This window comes from Podarcis erhardii, assembly GCF_964252035.2.
Source record: "Podarcis erhardii genome assembly, chromosome: 1".
Taxonomy (NCBI): domain Eukaryota; kingdom Metazoa; phylum Chordata; class Lepidosauria; order Squamata; family Lacertidae; genus Podarcis; species Podarcis erhardii.
In genome coordinates, this window is record NC_138497.1 from 44,538,128 (window position 1) to 44,563,611 (window position 25,484).

Here is a 25,484-nt window from a genome sequence, read left to right on the forward strand (position 1 = left end):
TGAATAGACATTCTGGACTATCCAGGTGTGTTAAATCTTGACACTGTTATGAAATATAAATGGAAACTACAACAAAATGTTACGGTGGTTTCTCTGGTAAAACATCTGATTATTCTTTCTTTTGACTCCCCCCCCCCGCCCTTCTATGTGCCTTTCTCGTCCCGTCACACCCTGTGTGTTTTGTTGCTGGTTGTTGTTGTTTTTTACCAAATGTATGTGTCTATGTACTATCTTAGGTTGGGGATAAATAAGCTGCTTTTGGAACACTCACGCGTTCATTCTAAGCCATGGTTTGGTTTACCATGATGTGTGAACCAGGCTGGTGTGGTGACCTGACGTTATTTCAGTGATATGGTTCCATTTCTGTTTTACATGTGCGTTCAGAATATCCTTGCTAGGGGAGTCATGGATTTCTAAATGTCACTCGCTACGTCTTAGATGATTAGTCTTAGATGAGGGTGGAGGGGCAGAGAAGGTGCCATGCCTGCCTTTTAAGTTTCTATGATCAGCAGTGAATTAGAGGACTGTTCCTCCAACATCTGCCCTACTGGCACCCTTTAGTGCTGAACCCTTACACTCCTGGCTTCCTCCCATGGGTGAGCACCCAGTCATCCTACAAATTTCATCCACTCTGCCCTCCCACCCATCTCTGTGGCATGGATTTCCCCTACCTTTTCTCTTGCTCCGTTTAGGATGCTTTTCACCACTGAGGGTACTGCCGCTTATTGCATGTTTCAGTCTTTCCTCCCCTGTCTCCCACATGAAAGGATGCACGTACAATTGTCATGTTACTCTTTGTGGTGGGCTTATCCATTTTTTGCATATATATATATATGCTGGATCTGCAACACAAGGACCTATTTCCAGTGCTATTTTTCTGGAAAAAGAGGCGCCTGAACTCGCCATGAGCACCTCCCTTGTTCTCTTAGAATGGCAATGGTGCTGATGTAAGAATTATCAAGACTCAGGGTGTCCTTTCTTAAAAAATTAAAAAATTCCAATACTGATTGTCTTGAACCTTTGGCTAGAATGTATTAGGCTTGATTTGGTTTGCCTGCATTTTATGACTCCTACGCTGCATTCCTTTCCTATCTGACCCTGAAAGTGCCACAGATGGTCACTCAGGGTGTTTTGCTATGTCTGTTTTGAGTGAAATCCGGCATCTCCTTGAAAGTTTCCAAGGAACAGATAGGGACGGGAATGTCAACAACCCTGTTGAAGGCCTGGTTGCTAAGGAAACAGTGGTAAAGTAGGAAATGGCCTGAGCAGTTAGAGGCATCCCAGGGTAACTGAGTGGGTGATGGAGCCATGCGTGTTTTACTTCTCATGACCTTTCTTGATGTATGTAGAAGGATGTTTAAGAGTGTTTTGATATTTTATTCTTCTTCGTGTGCTGTACACATTCACAGTCCTTACGAAGCCTTCTTTAAAACACCTTTCATTTTTTTCCTTCATTTTTTTTGGCACCTGCATACTTCAGGGAACCCCTAAGCACATGGATCCCTCCCTTCCCTCATGGGCTACAAAACAAATGCCACTCATGACTGAGGATGGGTAATGGAATGATTTCAAAAAGAATGCCACTTTCAGTGTCTTCTTTGTTGTGCTAAATTTCAAAGCTCTTGCTTTCCCCCACTTTGATATCAATTGGAGTCTTGTGATGTGACCTTCGCTCCTACTTGTTGCTCCTTTCCCCGCTTTTGCCTAGTTTATTATTTACTAGAGGTAAAATGAACAGCACAGGATTTGTTTCAGTTCTTTCGCTGCTATTCCAGTGATTAGAGCATTAAAGCTGCTTGTTATCTTTCCTTCAGCAGTCTGTAGTGCAGAGCCAGACCAAGCTGTTACGGATTTGCCATTGCGGGTGAAGGAAGAAGGGGACATGTTTATTCCTGACAAAAGTGCAACTGCTACAAAGACTGCTCCAGACGACGTGGATGCAAGGGGAGAAATATTAAGTGGGGAACCTTTATTGCATCCTGACATTCCATCAGACACAATATTGGCAGACCATTCATATGTTTGCAGGAAGCCAAGTAAGACAGTTAAAGTGACTGTGAGAAGTGAGAAGCAGCATGTGAGGTACCTTGAAGGTATGTCAGATGAGGCTGAAGATGGTTTGCAAACTGACGTTCCTGTGTGTGATACCTTACAGAAAAGCCCCACACGTCAGGAAGAGGCTCCGCATATGAAATGTTCAAATGGGGAGCAAACACACATTGCCCAAATGCAAAGGCCCATGACTGATTCGGAAGGACCTAAGCAGACACAGCCAACGTTTTTTGGTAAACTGCAGCGGATTGTAAGCATGAGCCATAAAGAAAAGCAGCAGCAGAAAAGGGCCAAATCTCTTCAGAGTCGGCAGCAAAATCAACATGACTTTGAACTGCTAAGGAGGCACTGGAAAGAGAGGGGTGACTCCATGCAAATAGAAAATGTCAAGGAAACAGAGAGAGGAGAGCTTGAGATCTGCTGTACAAGGGACCAGAATTACACACCAGGAAAGACGTGTGTGGATAGTGCCCAAGAATATCTTCCTAACAGTAGTGTTAATGTTCAGGAAATTTCTTGCTATAAAAAAGGTCTTTCTGGTTTACGGGGAGAGAATCAAGCTTTTAAGGATGACCTTGCTGAGCCCAACAGAACTTGGAGCAAATCATCCCAGAATCCAGTTGCTAAATGCTTAGAAAAAAATGCATCTAAAACCAACTATTGGAAAAATGATCCTATGTCATTTGGTATCACCAAGGATGATTTAGGAAATGGTGAAAAAACAGATGCTTCTGCAGAGGAAGATATTGATGGGAGTTCTGACCACCAGATTGAAACACTGGTGAGCATCCCACACCCCTTTAATTTGTAAAACAAATCTGGCAGCAAAATGTTTTTACTATAACACAATTTATTTGCGAACCATGGAAACCACTGTGACCAGTTGAGATTGCTGCTGTCACTTGCCTTGGATCTTTGGGTCCAAGCTGTGTGCGTAAATTTTCTACTGTTTGCCTTTCCTTAACTCCTCTTTATACTAATTTCTCCAGTTTTGCCATCCAAACTTAACTTTCCTCACAGAATTTGAGCTTCTTGCAAAAATTCTGTTGTTGAGAATTTAACTTCCTCTGTGGTTAAAAAGTGTGTAAATATTTTCATGACTCAGTCAGAAATTGGAGTGTATGGAGTCTTGACAAATGCCACAGATGAGTTTTGTTTTGTGGTATTAGGCTAACTACAGTAGTTCAGTTTCCAGAGCTGAAAAACGTTCCAAACTCCACTGTCCATCTTGTTGTATCCCTCCAGGTAAAGAATACCAATTGGCAAGGAGAGTGCAGTTCTGTCAAGCTGGAAGAAAAAATACCACATTTGAAAACGGTGGAGGCCAAAGAGTCAGAAATCACAATATACAATACCAAATTAAAAGAAAATAAGTTGCCAGCACATCCTTCAGAGTTCCATACTGAAAGTATCATATGTGAGAGTAGTGCTACTACTTCCGACATGGTCAAAAAGAATGCAGAAATTGTAGAGCGATTATCCAATGATGCTCCCATCTTCCATCCTGATGCTGTATCGTTAGATCACACCTATAGCATTACAGCGATGTACAACAAGGAACATCATGTTAACTGTCCTGAAGAAGCTCCAGGTGATATTTCTCAATCGGTAAGACTCAATTGGTTACTTAATCTTCAGAACACCAAAGTTAAATAATTTTATACACCTTAACAAGTTGTTGCAACTTTACATTAAAACAGTGGTCTTTATTACCATTCTTCAGTTGTACCCTGAGCAGCTGTAAACATTAATGTTTGGGCAATAGGCCAGTTTCCATGTCACAATATACCATAGCAAATGGTTTACCATGAACACATCTGTCTGTGCTGGTTGCCTCCTCTCTGCTAGCACATGGAAGAAACACACCACATTCTGAGTTTGAAATGAAACATTACCTGACTGGAGCTTCTCTGCAGGACTGAGTTTAACTGCCTTTTTAATGTTCTGTTTCAGAATGGAAGGGACTCCAGTCAAGGTGACAAGAAAATGAACACTGAACCTGGAGAGTTTTCAAAGAAAAGTATTATTACTACAGCAGCTCATGCCCTACTTCCTAGACAGTTGTAAGCAAGTTTTTTTAAGCAACAACAACAACAAAGACACACCAGCAAATGGATTTTTAGCATAGTGCTATTTTTTATTATGTCTAGTAGATATAGTTAATTTTAATGCAGTCCAAGGCTCTGCTCTGTGGTTTATTTGGTTCACACAGTGAGACTTTGCAATGATGCGCCACCCAGAAGCCCTTTTTAAAATATACTTAGCTCATAACCTTTAGGACAGGACTGGGGAACCATTTTAGCTGGAAAGGTGGCCTGCCCTCTGAACCACTTTTCAAGGATGCAATGTAGAACGTCAACCTTTGCAACCACAGCTTAAATTCAGCCCCTTTTGACCCCTCTACAGAGCCCTTCCTCTTCCAACCCAGAGCAATCAAGCAGATAGCTGAAGGGCTGGATTCACTGATTGAGAAAAGAAATCTAATGTCTCGTAAGAAACTGCAACTACACAGCAGACTTGGCACCTTGATTTGTAATGTGGGAATTCCTTCCTGCTATGACTGTACACACTTGTAGGCTAAATTTATTCCCTGGTAACTTGGCTTGATAATAGACCACTTGCTTGGTATGAAAAAGATTCTTGCCATCTCCACTTAAAAGAATCAAGAGATCAGAAAACCTCAGCCTGGGACCAGTCCTGGGCTAGATGGGCAAATAGCCTGATGTGCTGTTTCCTAATCACTAATGTTAGTACTCAAAGATTAAATTTTAAAAAATAAAAAAAATATTATCAGCTATATAGGGCACCTTTAATTTGTATGTTAGTTCAAATTATATTTTTGAGAGTACTAAGAGCCTAAGATGTGCTGTTTCAGGCAACCTTTGGTTCATTCGTTTACTTCAAGAGACTGAGTAGCATGCAGAGCAGAATAAGAAAGCAAGAAGGGCACAGCAGAAGGAGGGGACAGAGCAGGGACACTTCCTGTGTGACCAGAGCACAACTTCCTGATCCTTTTGGCACAAAGAAAGTTTTCTTGCAGTTTTGATTGAGGTTAAGCTATTATCTGAGCCAGATTGACTTGTGCAACTAAACACAACTTCTCTTTTGAAATCCTTCTAGGCATCTTACTCATGACTCTTCAAGTAAAGTGATGGAAAAGTCCCCTAAGGTGAATATACATTTCTTTTCTACTGTTGTGTCTTTGTGGTGTGTGTATTCCAGCTGGTAGTGGGTTGTTGTTGTTTTTTTAAATTACTTAAGGGCATTGTTTGTTTTATGTGCGTGCCATGAGACAGGATTGGTAGTCAGGCCCTTTTCATTCTCCCCATCCCCCTTGGTGACCCAAGTGAGAATCCTAGCTGTTGCGCAGTAGCCTGTGTGGCTCCTTTGTTTTCCAGTGTTGCACCTTCAAAACCAAACAGCTGTTTAGCTTATTCATGCATTCCCATCCAGCATCTGGCAAGCTTTGTGGAGACATGCAGAAGCCCAGGTTTGGGGGATAATATAAAATCCCAAGTATTTATACCAGTCACTCTATATTTTTTTCCTGTCTGGTGAAAGTGCTGTTTCTTGTCCACAGCCGTCTGGACTCTGGAAAAGAGAACCAAAGAATTGGACACAAAGCATGACTTCTTATCGCCCGAAACACACAGCAGATGAACAGCGTCGGCGTAAGGAAATGAAAGAACTCTTTGAAAAACTGCAGGGGGCCTTGGGAATGCAGAGCACTCCCAGCACTGCCAAGCGCATCCTCCTTGAGCAGGTAGATGGTTCATCATTTAGCTTTATGTGGAAGGAAATGCCTCTTCATCAAGAGAACTTGATTTTTAACAGCAGCAAGATGAAAAATCTTAAATTGAAAGATATAAAAAAGAGAGATACAATTATTATTTGGGGGGGGGGGTTCTAACGTGCCACAGCAACTCAGCTCCATGTTGGACAAATGCATCTGGCTTAATTTTCTTTCTCTGAATGCATTAGCCAATTAACTTGGCACATTGCCAAGATAATTATTTCCACCAATAGCATTTTTTGCCTTGTCTCCTCTGTCCCCAGCTGAAGCTTGCTCTGCTAATATACACAAAGGCCCTAATATTTTTAATGCAGCTGATTCGCTAACATGTCTGCAAAGTTTCTGCCATTGCTTTGTTTTTAGGGTGCTTTGAGAGTAGAGAAGAGAAGCTGTTTTTTCCCCCTCGGTATTGCTCTGGAATGTAAAAATGACCTCTTTGTCCCTTTCCAGGCCACTGAAGATATCCAGAGGCTAAGAGATCATGCAGACCAATTGACAAGCCACAAGAAGTCCCTGTTGTGCAAGCGCAACACCCTGATTCGTAAAGTGTCTACACTCTCAGGTGAGATGACTTCAGAGAATACTAGGATGATTCGAAGTGGTTGGGATGAATTGTTCATGTAGGATTCTAAGGATTATACTTTCAAAGACGCAAATGCTATTAAAGATGTTCTGCTTGCTAACTATATCCTTGCGTGCCATGTGTATTGGAAATTGCACTAATCTTGCACTATGAAATACTGTATTTTGAGCTAATGTGTGTTTTTGTTCCTTTGAAATGCAAAGTGAGGGATATCCAACTCTTTGTTTTCTCTGTAGGCAAGTCACAGGAAGCGATCTTGAAGAAGCTAGAATACATTTTTACAAAGCAGAAGGCACTAGAAGAACAGGAGAACCAGAACCAGCAAGATATGGTGGAAATCGTTAAAACAGCAAGGACTACTAGTTCCACTGTGGAAAACAGCCCCTTTTCTCTTTCTAGAGAGACAAAACCGGTAATCCTGTCCAACAGGCATACGAAACCATTGATATGTTCCAAGAACAGAAGCAGTGTCACAGGTAGGCTGCAGAAAGGAGGCGATTTTTATACAAAGTGAAACCAAAATCCCCAGGGCATTCTGGGAAGCATAGATCTGATGTGTACCTGAGTGGAGCAGCTCCTTTCCCACACTAATAATAAACAGTCTAGTTTTGCTTGCAGAAGTGTGTGGAGCCATCCCATAAAAGGCAGTTTGGGGCCTCCATCACATTGCCAGGCATACAGCATCCTACCCCAAGCCTTTCACTCAAAGGAAAGGCATAGAGCTACACACAGGAAACTAAGGAAGAACAAGCGGCTGGCTGTTCCTGGGGAGGTGCAGAAAGGCATCTCCTTAGAGTGAACAGCTTGGCTGGGAGAGGGACAGGAGGGGCAGAATTATACTGATTCCTATAAGGTGGCTCTGCACACTGCTCTTGTGGCTTGTGAATTGCCGCTTGGAGGAGGAGGAGTTTGGATTTTATACCCCGCTTTATCACTACTCTTTTTTTTTTAAATGAATTTCTATTAAAATTTTAAAGGTTACAGAAAAAAATTTAAAAAGATAACAATCGAAGGGGAAAAAACGAAAAAACAGTACATATAAAAAGAAGAAGAAAAGAAAAAACATCATCAAAAAACAGAAAAAAGAAGTAAAAAACAAGTTAAACCTTTAACTCACTTAGCTACATTCACTTGTTTCCTTGACTTCCTCACGCCTCCCATCTTTGTATTCTAATTCAATTAAATATTCCAGCAAATCCTTTCAACTTTGTTTTTATCCAATAATTTAACTTAGCATACTATAATTTCCCTCTTTGTATTCTAATTCATATAGGTATTTCAGCAAATCCTTCATCTTATTTTTATCCTTATATCTTTTCTTAATATACTATAATTTTCCATTCTTTCTTTCACCAAATAACCATCCACTTTTACTTTATTTAATCTTATTTCTCATTGAAACTTATATATCTGTACTTATTCTTAAAACGTTTCCCCTAGGTTCAAAAAAGATTGCATTCCACGATTTTCCCATCTCTCATTAAAAGAGAAAAAAAAACAAATTATATTATATACACTTTAAATTTCCAATTTTCTTCCACCAGGTCCTTTCCCCGGTTTCGGCTCCTGGCCATAGTTCCATCAATCTCGAAAAACCATCAACCCGGAGATCTTAAGTCCGAGGCTCTTAAATCTCTTTCATGTCCCCTCTGCCAGTCTTTTTGATAATCTTTGGTGTTGAAAAACAGATCTCGGGGGAGCTCCAACCCAACGGTAACCAAATTCCTTCCATAGTTGAAAATAGGGCTTATAGGATATTCCAAATCTTGTTTCACACTCCTTTAAAATCCAAAGGCCCCCAAAGCTCCAACCTCCACCTGGCTCAGATTTATATCCCAAAGGTCATTTGATCTCCACATAGGGTGGTCTCTCCATCTTTCATTTTCCAAACCAAGCCAGGCTTCCATCTCCAAAAATTTGCTTCTCCTAATTGCCTTCATATAAGGTCTCAAATTGTAGTCCACCATTTGCCTCTGTAGGGTTACAGCTCCCCCTTTCATCACTTTAATCGCAACATGATTCTCCTCCTCAATTTTTTTAATTTGTTCAGTTGAAATAGGTTCCTGTGCCGAGTTCTTGTCAACTTCTTTACTAATACCCACTTTTGTTCCCAAGATTACAACATTAGTAGCCAAAACATTTATCTGGTCTTGCAGCTTTCCCAACAGATAAAATGTCCTGTTCAGTTCACACTCGATTTCCTTCCTGACCGCCATCCTTAGACAGTCCAAGGTCAAAAACTAGTTTCTCAAGGCTTTTATCTTTAAGAGCAATTTCCAGCTGCTTCCTTCCGACAATGTCCCAAAGCTCCCTCTAGAGGGATTCAAGTTCCTTTTCACTCCTTCCAGCACAGACCCAAAGGTCCCATACGTTAAATTGTAACAGTTCCTTCCTTCTTTCCAAACGCAAGGTTGTAACAAAAAACAGACAGTAGAAACAAGGTCCTTCTTTGTATCTTGACAGCTAACTTGACAGCTGTCAAATTTGTCTATTCACCGTCAGCGGGCTCTCACAGACCACTCCCGGGTTAAGGGAAGTGGTGCTTCAATTCCCGAATTTTAACCTTCTCCTGCAGGCTCCCCTGCTTCCAAAAAACATATTAATAGTGGTTTCAATCAGTGGAATTTAAATCCTTTACATAAGACTCTCCACGACCTTAGTTGACAGGTTCTTTGCTTCAGTTTATTTACAGAAAGGGGAGGCGGACTTCCTGTTTAGACCTTCCCTGATCGGTGCCAATTTAAAAAAAAAAAACTTTAAAAATCCAATTTCCATTCTACTCACGGGTTGTTGTTTGAAATCCAATTGGCCACAAGAAAAAGTCAGCGCTCTCCGGCAACGGCTGTGCGGCTTCACTCCGTAAAAATAGCGGTCGATTCAAAACACCGCGCTGCTCACCCCACGTCACTTCGGAACCCCCGAAAAGGGGTTTCCCTGTGGGTAGGGGGGGCGCTCCTGGTGTCAGCCGAATCCCATGTTCCCAGGCTTCATCCGCCTGGGATTTCTAAAGGATCTCCGCCTTCGCCGCGGCGGCACGACCCGAATTCCACGGAGCGGGTTCCTCTCAGTCAGAGGAACGCCGCCATTGCCGATGGCGCTAACCCGGAAGTTCCGCTTTATCACTACTCTAAGGAGTCTCAATCTCCTTTCCCTTCCTCCCCCACAACAAACACTCTGTGAGGTGAGTGAGACTGAGAGACTTCAGAGAAGTGTAACTAGACCAAGGTCACCCAGCAGCTGCATGTGGAGGCACGGGGAAGCGAACCCAGTTCACCAGATTACAAGTCTACTGCTCCTAACCACTACACCACATTTGTGTTTTGGTTCATCATCATATAGGACACTTCTGTTCCTTTTTGCAGTTGATCTCTTATAGTTAGCATTTCTGTTTTTCAGATGGAATAAAAGATTTTAGGCTTTTACTTTTCAAACAGTAGCCTCACATGCTATTTAACAAGCCCCTTTGAAACAGGGTGGACTTTTTTTGAAAGATCTGTGATACTTTCGGGGGGGGGGTTTGGGAATCTTACAAGTATCCCTCCAGGCTTTAGCAGTGCCAAAAGTTGCTCTTTAGATTCCATTTCCTCTCTCACCAGTATTCTAACGGGCCTATCTTTGTTTGGGCTTACTTACAGAAAATGAAGACTCCTTAATGATGCCAAGGATAGTAAATGTGGTGTCACTGGCTACTGAAGAAAATACAAAGGAAATAGAAATAGTAAATGTGGTGTCACTGGCTACTGAAGAAAATACAAATTTACTCCTGGATTTAAATAAGAAACCTTATGTAACTCTGGATACAGATTCCCAGAAATGCTTACCTTCCATGCAGATAGTATTGCAGGAAACAGCTGATTTTCAGTCTGAAGGAAATGCGGCACCGTCTTCCAGAAAACACAGGGATGCTACTGGAACAGCTCAAGTTTTTCTTAGCGAAAAAGAAAACTGTTTTCCACAAATAGTAAATGTATCCAGTATGAAGGGATCCCCAGAATTATTTGCAACAAAACTCTTCATTGAAGAGTTAAGTGGAAATCGGGTTAGGTTAAAAGATATATGCAAGGGAGGTGAGGGACAAAAGTCAAAGGATTCTTCATTTCAGAAGCTACAGATTAATGAACTCAAGGACTCTGGGGTAGAAATGGAACTGCAAAAAGTAGCCTCTGCAATACCTGAAACAACACTGGATGCAAGTGACTTAATGGACCTAAAGAATGATGGCACTGATGAAACACTCACCTCACTTCTGAATGAAATTGTATCCCTCAATCGGCAGCTGAATGATGCAGCCCCAGACAGATCAAAACTTCCCAACTCCCCAAGCACGGAGTTTTCTCTGGAAGGTATGGGAAACTGCACGGAATCAGCTGCTGCAGCAGCAGGCCTTCACTTTCAGTTTGGCAAATTGGGTGAGAGCTATAAGGACCTCTGTTTTGTGCAAGAGAGTAGTGGTTCTGTAACTCCACTCCTGCTTCAGTTGGAAGACGATGATCTCACTGATGGTGACAGGAACCTGAGAGATCCTTCATCTGAATCGGGTGTTTTCAATCTAATGCCGGACTCTGAAGTAAAGGACCCAAATTGTAACATTTCAACAACTAGTGGGAGAAGCTGGAAAAATGTACCATGCATGGCAAAAACTACAAATGTGTCTCTTCCAGTTCTGCAGATGAAAACTAATATGGAACCTGGCCACCTTGACACACAGTGGAAGCCCATGCCCAAACTGGCACCCTTTGGACTAAAAAGTGCAAGCTTCCTATTAGATTCAGGAAGGCAAAACACCAGGATGATGCCTTTGTTGGCACCTGTTGGTGCAAACGTGTCATCAGTTGATTTAAAAGCTGCCCATTCAGCAGTCAAGGACAGGTCTATAAAGTAACACCTACATTAGCAACTGTCCTTGCAAAATCAAAATAATACTGCAGCTTTAATTTTAAACATATTGGCAGGTGCATGCCCTATTTTCTCAGAAAACTTCAACACATACATGGATTGAAGGTCATATGGTCCACTTTGAATAGAGGGGTTTGTGTCTAATTTATGAAGCTAGGTGATCTTTGTGAATGGTCTGATTAAGGATACACTAAATTCCTAGTAAAAATATTTGGGTCAGCCAAAATTAGCTAATGATATAGCTCTATATCATTATAGAGCTATATAATTATAATTAGTTTTGTAAGAAATCAGAATGACTTTGTCACATGTTCTCTTCAGGAAGTGGAACAAAAATTTAACATTTAGTTATAAATTAAAAAATAAATAAAAATCAGTGGGAGTGTCATTTCCCAGCTCGCCCTCAGACTACAAATTTATATGTTCCTCTAAACTTTCATTTGCCAATCCTCCCTCTCTTCTATCATTTTTAAAATGTATGCAACCTAGAGAGAGGACCAACTATATTCGTCCCAAACTTCTTCCACAGTTTACTCAAAAGAATGGTTATGCTCTAAAAAGAAGCATGTTTGTATGCATACTTAAGTTCTGTCATCTCACTATATAATTTATAAGACAAACTAAATCCTGTCAAGTGGGAATTGGGTCCCTATACTACTCCACATTGCCGTGGAGTATTTGCAGATTGTTATTACCTAAACTATATGAGCAGAGCTGATTGCCACCTTCCCAATATGAGGGCCAGGGGAAGAGATGTGCAATTGGCTCGATTCACAGGATTTAAGTATTCACATGTATGGTGCAGTCACATGAAATAACATGACAAGTTTGGCAGCTTCCACATGCCTGTGGTTGTGTCTAAAGGAGGCCATATTTTAGGTAACAATCAGTGTACTCTTTGTTCATTGCTTTTGGCTGGTTCCTCCTCCCTCTTGCCAAACTTCTGATACCAATTTAGTTGCAAAACTGCAAACTGTTTTACCCTGCTACAGGTAAATTAAACAGTTTTGATCAGGTTGTTCAACAATAATTGTTATTTGCAAGATGTTTCAAATTCATTTTGTAAGCGACAGCAAAGAATCTATAGAAACTCAGCTTTGAAATGTAAAGGTATTTTGTAGTTTTATACAATTCATTCTTGTAGTTTTGCTAATGATTGAAACTTCAAGCCAGGAGGGAGTACTGAAGCAGAGTTAACAATTAGTACTTTTTCTTCCAATCATAAATCATACCAATAAATGTGAATTCCTTTTGATAGCCTACTCCTGAATAGCAAATTCAAAACAAAGAATCTTCTGAAAGAATACCTACCTTGTTTCATGCTACAGTTCCAGTTACATTTTGCTTTTGTGCAATTAAGTTTAATGTAAGGGTCCTTCCCCTCAGAGCCACATCCATCACACTACACATTTAGGGCAGCTTTTGTCTTATCTAGCAAATTTTCTTCTTTCAACTACTCTGCTTAATTTTGAATATAGCTATATAAAACGTTGAAGGTAAGATATGTATTATGTCAGAAGGTCAGCAGTTCGAATCTGCACGACGGGGTGAGCTCCTGTTGCTCTGTCTCAGCTTCTGCCAACCTAGCAGTTCGAAAGCATACCAGTGCAAGTAGATAAATGGGTACCACTGTGGTGGGAAGGTAAACGGCGTTTCTGTGTGCTCTAGCTTCCGTCATGGTGTTCTGTTGCGCCAGAAACAGTTTAGTCATGTTGGTCACATTACCTGGAAAGCGGTCTGTGGACAAACGGCAGCTCCCTTGGCCTGAAGCGAGATGGGCACTGCACCCCATAGTCACCTTTGACTGGACTTAACTGTCCAGGGGTCATTTACCTTTACCTTATTATGTAAAAAGCTCAGTTCTGCTTGCATCAAACACTTAGGTGGGGGGGCACCCATGTTTTTAGGCCCATCGCCATTTTAGCAAGTGCTGTAGGAGCGCACACACTTGAGACAGAGAAACCATGTGCATATCACATACTTCACTTTTTAGAGGGATTTGGGTAAAAGATGGACCTAATAGAATTGGAGCCTTGCAAAGCTCAGAGCTGGAAAGAGCATCACTTGTCAGCCCTCCTTCAGCTCTTTGTACTTTGGACTTAATCTCATGATTAAGGGGCTGTGAGTTGGGGGGCACAGAAGCACCATGGGAAAGACCATTGTGCCCATAGGTGCCTCATTGCACAAAGGGCCCCTTCCACTAGCTATCTTCACAAGCAGGAATGACCAGAGAAACTCCCTTCTCCCTTGTCATTCCTGCTCTACAGGAGCCACATCTAGCTTACCTTATTCTAAGCAGTTTATTGTTCATGGGAAGGTGGCTGTGATGAGCTGAGATTCTTATTCCTTCCATTATCTGTTAGCAATAAAAGCAAAAGGAGCAAGAACTCTGCCAGGCAGTTCCTTCCCTTAGATAAGGATGAGTGTTATGGTTTTCCCTTCCCATGAGCATGTGGGGGAAGCCACTGCTAGCCTCAAGCCTCAGCTGCCAGTCCAAATGTAAGGACACCTTGCGAAGAACATTCCATTCAGGCAGAGCAGAACTTCATACTACTTAGCATAACATATAGCTTGGGTCTCATTCTGTTGTCTTTACTGTTAAACATTCTGTTTAGATTCCTGATGATTGAATAACCACATATGCCTTTGAGAGGTGTGAGACTTCATAAGGGGTTGGTAATAGGCATGTTGCCTGCCTAGTGCAAAAGTCGCAGGCATCACATTGTCTAGATACTGTAGGGGAGGAGTTTGCATACATGGTATACATTAGCATTAGTGACCATGGGACATACAGTAAAGAGAGTCCTGGAAGCGAAATGTATGTATTTTAGTAAAATAGTAGTATTTTTATCAACTACTATTGATCCAGTGTACTAACTTAGATGGACACAGTTGCAGGCTCTCTGTGAATGAGTCAGGTGTTCAGATTTTTTAAAAAAAAAATTGGCACCTGAGAACGTTTTGGACTAACCAGTCCTTTATTTTAAAAAAAGAACTCTACTTGTACGGCACTGGAACTACATTGCTAATTCAATTTAAAAAGTACTGAAAGCAACCTTTAAAGTTCTGGGGGGTAGACAGTGATGTAATTGTGAATATGGCTATCTTAAAGTTACTTTAATATGTCAAAGGTATTTACAATTGAATAAAATGAGGGAAAACTGCATAGATATTGAAAGAGATATTGTGTACATTTAGGAGTCGCTTAAAAAGGCTGAAGCACTCTTTAAAGTCTTGATTTAGAACTCTAATAGAACTTTAAAAGGGTACAGCCATGGAATTTCATGAGTTTTAGAAATCACAAAGGTGAGAAGAGAAAGTAAACACCTTGACTAAAAGTTACACACTGTTGATGTTTGGATGAATCTAAGCATCAAAATGATTTTTTTAATAAAAAATATCTTTATACAGCTAGATTAATTTAAGGAGAGCAATGTGATACGTTTTACATCCTGAGGATAGGACAAGATGAAGTGTAAGCCACCTAAGGGAAGATTCATATTAACACACACTGTAAACAAGTACATGATCTAGGATAAGAAATGTGTGGAAGAGTTTAAAAACCACTGTTACATTCTATATGTTTAATTTGGATGTGCATAAAGTATTCAAAATGGTTTTATCCTGACTTTTATTCCTGAAATGGAAAAGTCTATATATGCACAATTTTATGCATGTTGTTAAGTTTCACTGTGCTCAAAGGGATTTATTCAAGGATTGCAACTCAAAAACTTTTTAAGATTCAGCATAAAAATGGTAGATTTCCATGATTAGTGTATGTAAACCAGATTTCAAAGTGCCCAAGATTCCAGGATTGGAGGCTTCCTTAAGTTCACAAAATTAATTTGGGAAGCTATAGTTGCTAGAAAACTGAACATCCTTAAAGGTAAAGGGACCCCTGACCATTAGGTCCAGTCGTGACCGACTCTGGGGTTGCGGCGCTCATCTCGCTTTATTGGCCGAGGGAGCCGGCGTACAGCTTCTTGGTCATGTGGCCAGCATGACTAAGCTGCTTCTGGCAAACCAGAGCAGCACACAGAAACGCTGTTTACCTTCCCACGGGAGCATTACCTATTTATCTACTTGCACTTTCACATGCTTTCAAACTGCTAGGTTGGCAGGAGCAGGGACCGAGCCATGGGAGCTCACCCTGTCACGGAGATTGAACTGCCAACCTTCTGATCGGCCAGTCCTGGGCTCTGTGGTTTAACCCACAGCGCCACCCGCGTCCCTGTGAACATCCTTACTTGTTCTCATATAACAGCAATGTGATAGATCTCTTGATTAGTGAAACATGATAATGGAAGGTGGCATGCCTGCTCAGGAAACATTCAACTTGATCCATACCTTCCATTTTTAAACCAGCAAGTGTGCAAAACACAATGCAAATCAGGTAATGGAATGAATATTGGAGTGCATGTTCAAGATACAATTGTGTGTTTCAGATTCAAAATCTATGTCCTGGACACTTTTTCAAGACAGTTTGTCATGAGCTAGGTATCCAACTCCATCCTCAGGGGAAGATGCCTTGGGTTTAGGTGGTAGCTCAATTAGGATTTGCATTCCCATTTAATTTGCATAATCCACATGCCACCCTCAAACAACACTAATCCTGATGCTTCCTGTGAATTCCAAGTTTAGCCAATACAGGGATAATTCAATAAATTGGGCTCCAGGTCACCCCACTTGGGGACATAGATGATTTATTTTAGTATTTTGGGGTGGGTGAATCAATTGTACTTTTGGTTATTCCTCTTTCCCCACCCAGTACTTCCTCAGTGTTTTCAGTTTACAGTGGTACCTCGGGTTAAGTACTTAATTTGTTCCGGAGGTCCGTACTTAACCTGAAACTATTCTTAACCTGAAGCACCACTTTAGCTAATGGGGCCTCCGGCTGCTGCCGCACCACTGGAGCACGATTTCTGTTCTCATCCTGAAACAAAGTTCTTAACCTGAAGCACTATTTCTGGGTTAGCGGAGTCTGTAACCTGAAGCGTATGTAACCTGAGGTACCACTGTATTTCCATCCATGTTCGTAACATTTTCCTGAGCAATCCTAAAAGATAGATCCCTGAGATTTGCACAAAACCAGAGAACTGCACAAGCAAACCACATTAAAAAAAAAATTTTATGTGGTTTGCTTGTGCAGAGGTTTCTGTTTTGTTCTTTTTGCAGTTCTGAAGAATCAAGTGGGGATACACCAGATACTCTGAAGCAATCTGAAAAGGGGGTCTAGAGTCACTGGGGGGCCAAACACTCTTCTGCAGATCTTCTAGGACCGTCGCCTGGATCTTACTACACATTCTTCATACCCATGACCCCTTAGCTATGACACTTAGAATCAGAGAATTGTAGGGTTGGGAGGAACCCTGAGAGTCATCTAGTCCACCCCGCTGCAGTGCAGGAATCTCAGCTATAGAAAGCACCCATGACAGATGGCCATCCAACCTTCTGTAAAAAACCTCCAAGGAAGGATAGTCCACACCTCCCAAGGGAGACTGTTTCACTGTCAAACAGCTCTTACTGTCATCTTCCTGGTGTTTAGTTGGAATCTCCTTTCTTATAACTTGAAGCCATTGGTTTAAGTCCTACCCTACAAAGCAGGAGAAAACCAGTTTGTTTCCTCTTCCATGTGACAGCCTTTGAGATGAAGATGGCTATCTCCTCTCAGTATCCTCTTCTCCAGGCTTAGCATATCCAGCTCCTTCAACTCTTCCTTATAAGGCTTGGTACCTAGTACCTTGATCATTTTGGTTGCCCTACATTGGGTGGGGGTCACACCTCCCCAAATCAAGGCCCTCTCCTGATGGCCATGCTAAGGCTAGTCAGGAGTACATTCTATCAAATTTGGCTGATATACCAGCTTCCTGGAAAGAGGTCTAAAATCTTGACTACTGCAAAAAAAAGAAGCAAACAATAATAAAAGCAAAAAAACAAACAATAATAAAATCATCACACTATTAAAAAAACTAGGGAAGGTTTATTTTAAATAAATAAATAGTGCAAGTAACATGTAATGCCTCTTCTCTTTAACATTCATTGTTTCCTGGCTAATATCTGGGTGCCCTTTATGCTCTGAGCCGAAGCAGATAACGGGATTGCAAAGAGGTTTTCGTTTCTGGATATCGAAGAACTGGAACATTATGGACAAAAGAGCTCGTTCAAGTCCGTGGGTGCTGCAACCCGCCCTGAGGCTTTATCGTGAAGGGCGGGTAAGAAACGGAATAAATAAATGAAAAGGAAGGAAGGAAGGAAGGCAGCATCTGAACCGGTTCGAGGAGATCCTTCAGAGATGCAGGACTTGCGTGGGCACGACGAGGCGCCCTTCATTCAGAGCACGAGCGCCTTGGCGGGCGGGCAAGGGAAATCCTCGCGTGGCTTTCACGCGCCACGAACAAAGAGCAGCCCGGCCTTAGCGAGAGGAGCAGGAAGCGCGCAGCCAGAAATGCGGGGCGGTTCGTCCGCCGCCCGCCGCCACTGACTGGCCTCAGCTCGGCGTCCCTCCTCAGATTCTTCCGAGGGAGCCCGACACGCGCGCCTTCCCACGGCGACCCGTGAGAGGCTGGCCCAAGGCCCGAGGGCGCCCGCCATAGTGCCAACCCTCTGCTGGAGCGGAGGGCAGGAAGGGCCGAGCCCTGGGTCGCGGGCAGCGGCGGGCCGGGTCCGCTGTGCTCCCAAGAGCCTCGAGTGAACGTCCGGGGTGCGGGGGTGGGGGCAGGGCTCCTCGGAAGCACGAGCAGCGTAAAACAACCGACCTCCGCTCGTCAGGGAGCGTGTGCGTTTTTGGGACGACAGTTGAGGGGGAGGAGTGGGGAAAAAGGCGCGGAAGTTCATTCACGTAGCCGCGAGCTACCTCAGGCGCAGCTTCACCGGGCAAGCGCGAAAGGGAACAGGACGGAAGGGAGGGGGCAGAGGCGAGCCGCGGGCACGTGACAGCCTGCAGGCGAGTAGGAGGAGGAGGTGCGCGGGCCCGCACGGCGCGTGCGCCGCTCGAGGCGCGCCGGCGACGTCACATGGGTGCGTGCGCACGTTCTGTCCGTCGGGTAACACGATTTTTGACTGTGAACATAGAAGGAGGAGGAGGAGGAGGAGGAGGGGTGAGGGGTTTCTACCCGCCCTGCTCACAATCTCACGGTAACTGGCGGGGAAGGGGGACGCCTCGCTCTTATTTACCCGCGCGCTCGCTCGCGCGCGTGCCCCAGAAGTGACTCGAGCGCAGTTTTCCGCGTGTCCCGCTCACCACCTGCCAGCTGAGAAAATCGACACCCCTTCGCGGGAGGCCGTGAGCGAGCGGGCGGGATCGAAGCCTCGGAGGAGGAGGAGGAGGGGCGGGAACTCTGAGGCGGCGCGCGCGCGCGCGCGGCTCCTCGCGTGTCAGGGAGGCTCCTCGGCGCCACGCGGGGGCTGGGAGTTCGAGGCGCCTCCGCGTGCCGTGTGAAGCTGCGCTGCGGCTGCGCTGTTCCCGGGTAAGCGGCTGCGCCGAGGCAGAAGGCGAGGGCGAGGCGGATCCCGGGCGGCTTCGGGACGGGAGGCTTCGGCTCGCGTCCAGCCGCGCCCCTTGCTCTTCGGGTCGGGCACGTGCATGCCGAGCTCCCGAGTAGGCCGCCCAGTTTGGGAAGCTTCGGGGCCTTTCTGACTTTCGCCCCGCTCGCTGCCTCCGCCGCTTTCCCTCTCTTTCTCTTTCCTCCCCCGCCCCTCGCACTCGGCAGCGTTATGGCGGTTTCGCCGTCCATGTTGGTAGCATATGTTCCTTCGGCTGGCGGCTGGCGAAGCTGCGCTTAGGGCAGAGTGGGGAAGCGGAGACGGGGCTTCGCCTCGCAGGGCGATCCTGCCGGGATCCCTGCCGGTTGCTTCCTACGGGAGCACGTGACTGCCCGGGAGCTTTCAGGTTGAAATGTCAACAAACACGGGCAAGGACCTCGATTGTGCTTTCGCACAGACTCGATGATGTTGGCGAGTCCTGTGCAAACCTCCGTAACGCCGCAGCCCTTTACTAGAAAGTAAGTAACGCTTACTTCCAAGCCAATCGCGTTTAGGTTCATTTTGACAGGTGTGAAATGCTGGCATGGAAGTTATAGTCTGGCTCATACGTCATTTCTGAAAGGCAAAACATTCTCCAATTCTCTCCTCTCCCCGCCATTCATTATTGCTTAATGGAGGAGAGGAAAGATTCAAAGTGTGGATAATGTTATGATTTATCAGCAAGCCAGTATTAATCCCCGACAACCCCAGTGTAGGAATTAAAAATATGAATAAACTTTAGCAACGTTGTTTAAGCCTTGTGACTGTGTTTGCAAACTCCATCGCAGTGGTTGGTTATGTGTTGTGTGTGTACAGCTCTTGACATGCTGTATTGCAAGCTAATTTTACAAATGTTTATAAAATAGATAAAATCTATATATTTTTGTATAGATCTAATGTACAGCCTCCCACCCCAACATTTTAGAACTTATTAATACAACATTTTTATCCTACCTTTCTTTTAAGGCACTCAAGGTGGTGTACATTATTTCACCTCCATGTTACTCTCACAACAACCCTATGAGGCGCGTTAGGCTGAGACGTAGTGACTGGCCCAAGGTCACCCAGTGAGCTTCATGGTTGAGTAGGGATTTGAACACCAGTTTTCCAGGTTGGAAACAATATAACAAGTACTTTAGGGTTGGTGGATTCTGCAGTTGTGTGTGACAGAGCTCTGATAGTGGCAGTAAATACAGCCCAGAGCCATCTTTCTCTGGAATACAATTGGTTGAGTTGAATGAATTTGTTCTAGAGTAAATATTTTGTTTTATATTAGTGTTGATATACTAACAAATTTCAACAAATGGAAAATTGCTACACAATTACATCTCTTGTACTAAGTAGATCATTGATACTTTCCAAGCTAGTTCAGAATAATTCCTTAGAATGTATGTTACATTGTTCTTTATGCCTTAATCTTTAAAACAAATTTAAGGTTGTGATCAGTAACTTGTTCCTTAAGGTTAATTTCATGCATTTAGAATACCAGTTATGTGATTTAATAGTAATAGTAAAGTTCTACAGTGCCAGAGTAAAAATCATATTTTGTGGTACAATTCAGGTGAAATGGTTGGCTAGGTTATACACACATTTTCAGATGCAATTGCTGCTAATGTTTAGGTAGCAGCACAACCCTGTTATGTTATCCCATCTTTCCTCAAAGAACTCATGCTTTTCTCCTGCTGCTTTGGAGCATCCCTGGTGTAATTTTTGCTGTGCTGGGGGTTGGGTAGGAAAAGAAGGGAAAGCCAGTTTGTACAAGCAAAAGTCTGTTGCACAAGTAGGACACCACAGTTAGACATCAGCCACTATTTTTGGTTCTGTGGTTATTTTTTGTTATTGTGTTGTTTGTTGACCTTTGAATTAATTGCCCCATAATTTGAAATGAAAATCTCAGTTAAAATTCTTACCTCTGACATGAATCTACATTTGCCAAGTGGCGAAATTTTATTGAAATCATTGTGGAAGCTGACAGTAGCAGTGTATTGTTTTACGTGTAATGACTGTCACTGTGATAACTTCTGAGGGGATCATTTATCATGTATAATGTCTTTCTCACATTACATGGATGTTACATATTTCATTGACCTCCCCCTCCAGGATGAAGAACATGAAGAAAAATTTGCCTGTATTGTGAAATCTTTGGAGAAATTTCAGTCCATAATGGAGAATCGGCCAGTTGTGTTGGGGAACCAGGATGGTGGAACACCACCCAATGCAGCACCTGCTCTTTATGTTCTCGTGAAACAGCCGCAGATCACTGGAAAAGCTGACCAAGGAGACTTAGTTTCAAATCAAGAGGACAATGGCCTTGCTAGCAGTATAGCAACACCTGTAAAATCGAAAGTGAAGACCTGCCTTCCAGCAGATTGCACCTCAGGAAGCATTACTGTTACCTTGGACAACAACAATATGTGGAATGAGTTCTACTATCGTGGCACAGAAATGATTCTGACTAAGCAGGGAAGGCGGATGTTTCCATACTGTCGATACTGGATAACAGGCTTAGACTCCAAGCTGAAGTATATCTTGGTTGTGGATATTTCTCCTGTTGACAACTTACGCTATAAATGGAATGGCCATAGTTGGGAGCCCAGTGGGAAAGCAGAACCCCATGTGCTGGGAAGAGTATTCATTCACCCCGAATCACCTTCTACTGGCCGTTACTGGATGCACCAACCAGTCTCTTTCTACAAACTCAAACTTACTAACAATACCTTGGACCAGGAAGGGCATATCATTCTGCACTCTATGCACCGCTATCTACCTCGGCTACACTTGGTGCCTGCTGACAAAGCCACAGAAGTTATTCAGCTAAATGGTCCTGATGTCCATACCTTCTTTTTCCCACAGACAGAGTTCTTTGCTGTGACTGCCTATCAAAACATACAAATTACACAACTGAAAATAGACTACAACCCGTTTGCTAAAGGGTTCAGGGATGATGGCCTGAGCAGTAGATTTCAGCGTGATGTGAAGCAAAATGGTAGCTCAGACCAGGAAGGAGGTAGCGTTAATAGTTCTCCAAGCCATCACAGACATCTCACTGAAGGTGAAATTTTTGATCCAGAGCAGAGGGATTTAGAGACATCACTTAGTGCAATGTGTAACACAGATTTGGATAGAGAATCTATCAGTCCATATCATGACTTTCTGGGTTTTATGGAAACAGATACGTGTGATAGTCCGATATTAAAACAAGAAGCACCTGAAAGGTAGGCTCAAAGTTTCTTTTTAAAATGTGATCAATATTTGGATAAATTTTCTGCTCCTAACCATGCTGGGTACAAATTATACTTTTGATAAAAAGAAATTATAGATATCTGCCCATACAGTAGTTATAATAATAATAATAATAAATTTTATTTATATCCCGCCCTCCCCAGCCGAAGCCGGGCTCAGGGCGGCTAACAACACTAAAACAGTACAACATTATAAAAACATTATAAAAATTAATTAGAATCAAAATTGATGGCAACCATAAACTAAAGTTTTGTAAAGATTGCCAAAGGAGGGAGTCAGGCTGCGCCCTGACCAAAGGCCAGTTAGAAAAGGAAGGCAAATCAAGTTTTGCAGAATAAGCAGCATTCTGCAGCAGTAGGCAGTATTAAGCTACAATGAACATTTCTTAATTTGTTCCCCTGTATTGCTTATCCACTTATTCCTACATGTGGTAGGAGGAGTTCCCTTTTAATTTGGAAATGTTCAAGTGTGTGATCCATATGAATATTTTCCTGTACACTCATCAGTTAAACAATGTATTTATATTGACCTCATATTGAGGTTATTTTATGGAGAAATCCCTTCAAGTACTCAAAGCAGATCATATATATATATATATATATATTTGCTTTCGTATATATATGCCATTGCACTCTCTGGAGGAAGAAGTGTGCATAAGCAAACACAGTGAAGTTTTTTTGTAGATATTCCTGGATATTACTTGACTTAAACATCCTTCTTGCTTTTATTTTAGGAAATATTGACCTGGCTGTCAGGGGCGTCGACTTATAAAAAATATTGGGGGGGGGGCCATACCGGGGTCCTGCCCCGGGAAGTTTTCTAAATTTTAGATGAAAATTAGTGAGTTTTAAAGTTTTTTAAAAGTATTTTAGAGTCATATGATCAACATTAGAACCCCAAAAACTCGACTCTCTATAACTCCACACTCCGGGAAACTCGACAAGCCTGAAACACTTTTTGGCTTTGAAAAAAGAAACAAAACATAAACACGCACGGTATTTTCATAAAAAGCTAATTTAATTTACAGTAACAATTATGCTTATAGACTATTACAGAGCAGTAAATATATAGCTCTGAAAAGACTGAAATGATATTTAAATAAATCCTAAACTATCATTAAAAGAATAAAACATAAAATATTGCTGTCGCACAGTAATAGCACTTTGATTAATAAGTGAAATAGCTAATTTAAGCTTACTTTGAATAAGGCTGAGGGTTCATTAAATAAAAATAATATCTCAAAGTTAATGCTTTAATACAGTTAATAAAGTTAATACAGTATGCCTAATACTGTATGTAAATACTGTAATACTGTATGTAAATAACGGGCTTTAATTGGGTCTTACACCCTAAAAATATTTAAGTATTTGAAAATAACAATTACAGTACTATAGTAATATAGAAATACAGTACTAAACTAGTACTAATATTTCGAAACTGAAAATTTAACATTCTGTATGTATTTAATTCTCTATTTTATAAAGATTTTTAATATCTGACAGTGAGTTTGGAGTAGCCCAATGCAAAAATCCTGAGGATCCATGTGGATCCATGCTTTGTAACCACGTTTTTGCACCACTGTGACCCTAGGCAACAGTGGGTGTGTGATTTTTTTGGTGCAAGATGTAGCCATGGACATGCTATGTGATCTGATGGTGAATTTGGGGTGACCCAATGCAAAGATCCTGAGGATCCATGTGGATCCGTGCTTTGTAACCACGTTTTTGCACCACTGTGACCCTAGGCAACAGTGGGTGCGTGATTTTTTTGGTGCAAGATGTAGCCATGGACATGCTATGTGATCTGATGGTGAATTTGGGGTGACCCAATGCAAAAATCCTGAGGATCCATGTGGATCCGTGCTTTGTAACCATGTTTTTGCACCATTGTGGCCCCAGGCCACAGTGGGTGCGTGATTTTTTTGGTGCAGGCTGTAGCCATGGACATGCTATGTTATCTGATGGTGAATTTGGGGTGACCCAGTGCAAAGATCCTGTGGATCCATGCTTTGTAACCACGTTTTTGCACCATTGCAGCTCCAGGCAACAGTGGGTGCGTGATTTTTTTGGTACAGACTGTAGCCATAGACATGTAATGTGATCTGATGGTGAATTTGGGGTGACCCAATGCAAAAATCCTGAGGATCCATGTGGATCCGTGCTTTGTCACCACATTTTAAATGGGGAGGGAAGGAAAAACACAGAAGGGACAAGAAGCACAAGAGGGGTGTGCGGAGAAGCAGCTGGCTAAGAATGCAGGGAAGGAGTTTAACGGGGTGGGGGGGAGGAAAGGAAGGCAAAAGTCCCGGTCCCCCCAAGCCAGCCCTCTCTCTCTCTCTCCCACCTGCGAGTCCCTAGAGCACGGAGAGGAGGAGGTGGTGGGCTGGAGCCGGCACGCAGTGTGACTAGGAAAGAATTAGAAGGAAGGACTCGATCCTTTCCTTAACCCTCTGCTTGCCAGGAGGGCAGGGGATTCCCTGCTCTTTGTTGAGTTTGAGCAAACGCAGCAACAGAAGCGGGTGGGCAGTAAGACCCTGAGGCAGAATGCAGGAAAGCAGCAGCTTCCGCCTTCCCTCCGCCCGACCGCCCGATCTTATTTTTGCCTGATTTTTGCCTATTTTTGCCCCTGCGCTCCGGAGTCAGCTCCAGGGACCACACATTCGCTCAATAACACGCACAGACATTTCCCCTTACTTTTTAGGAGAAAAAATCTGCGTGTTATAGAGCGAAATTTACGGTAATAATTTTTTTAAATTGTTGGGGGTGCTGAGCCCCCCCAAACGAATTTTTGAGGGGGCTCGGGCCCCCTCAGGCCCCATGGAGTCGGCGCCTATGCTGGCTGTGTCCAATGTGTTGCCCTCTGCCCCTGAGCTTATTGAGTAAAGGTCTTTCTAAATGGGTAGAATATAAGGTTGGGATTATTTTTAGCCTATCAAAGGCTGCATTCCTTTGCTTACTTAGGAGTCAATCTTGGAACACAGTGGTCCTTAATTCTGAGAAAGCATGCTTACAGTTGTGCTGTAAAAGTTCAACTTGCCTTCATCATAACATGGTATCATGTATCAAACCGCAAAAGTGAAGCTTGCTGAATACCTGTATTTTGCCACTTTCCCAAGGCATTTACCATGCCTTCAAGTAGCCATCCAACAAAGCTATTTTGAGTTTAAAGAGCTGTTGAAATCTTGCCCACAGGTGATGTTATTGGAGCCTTTGTGAGGCACATCGATGGTGAAGTCACTTATATTTGTGCTGAATTTGATGCTGGCATTATTGCAAATCCAGTGAAAGTAGATTCTAGAGCATTAACTTGCATCATTAATCTAGTCAGGTTGTTGGGGATCAGTTTCAGCTAATGATACCTTTTTTTTTTACCCTTGCCTTTTAATAGCCAGAGGGG

General features: G+C 42.8%; 2 protein-coding genes and 1 long non-coding RNA gene across 16 annotated transcripts in view; 2 read left to right on the forward strand and 1 right to left on the reverse strand.

The window, feature by feature from the left end:
- The window catches only part of LOC309339474 (MAX gene-associated protein-like), a 29,029-nt gene extending 16,450 nt beyond the window's left edge, over nucleotides 1–12,579 (forward strand). For 9 of the 10 annotated variants that reach the window (XM_081857596.1, XM_081857597.1, XM_081857599.1 and 6 more), the window contains 8 exons: nucleotides 1,815–2,833; nucleotides 3,298–3,660; nucleotides 4,006–4,115; nucleotides 5,173–5,221; nucleotides 5,633–5,815; nucleotides 6,296–6,407; nucleotides 6,665–6,904; nucleotides 10,064–12,579. In XM_081857596.1, the coding sequence (XP_081713722.1) occupies nucleotides 1,815–2,833; nucleotides 3,298–3,660; nucleotides 4,006–4,115; nucleotides 5,173–5,221; nucleotides 5,633–5,815; nucleotides 6,296–6,407; nucleotides 6,665–6,904; nucleotides 10,064–11,310 (3,323 nt within the window). In that variant the 3' untranslated portion in view covers nucleotides 11,311–12,579. The remainder of the gene's footprint in view (nucleotides 1–1,814; nucleotides 2,834–3,297; nucleotides 3,661–4,005; nucleotides 4,116–5,172; nucleotides 5,222–5,632; nucleotides 5,816–6,295; nucleotides 6,408–6,664; nucleotides 6,905–10,063) is intronic. The other variant, XM_081857601.1, reaches the window with a different exon arrangement.
- On the reverse strand, nucleotides 2,863–10,776 carry LOC309344923. The gene is made up of 5 exons (XR_014157939.1): nucleotides 10,668–10,776; nucleotides 10,250–10,356; nucleotides 10,062–10,117; nucleotides 3,948–4,051; nucleotides 2,863–3,339 (listed from the first exon to the last, which is right to left on the reverse strand). It is a non-coding gene; the product is annotated as an uncharacterized lncRNA (long non-coding RNA).
- A 5,748-nt stretch (nucleotides 12,580–18,327) lies between the features above and the next one.
- LOC309336335 (MAX gene-associated protein-like) overlaps nucleotides 18,328–25,484 on the forward strand; it is a gene marked incomplete at its 5' end in the record, with an annotated part of 40,365 nt that continues 33,208 nt past the window's right edge. The window contains 2 exons of one of the 5 annotated variants that reach the window (XM_081851958.1): nucleotides 18,328–18,341; nucleotides 20,946–22,060. In XM_081851958.1, coding sequence (XP_081708084.1) covers nucleotides 21,009–22,060 — 1,052 coding nt within the window. The other 4 variants (XM_081851955.1, XM_081851956.1, XM_081851957.1 and 1 more) reach the window with 4 other exon arrangements.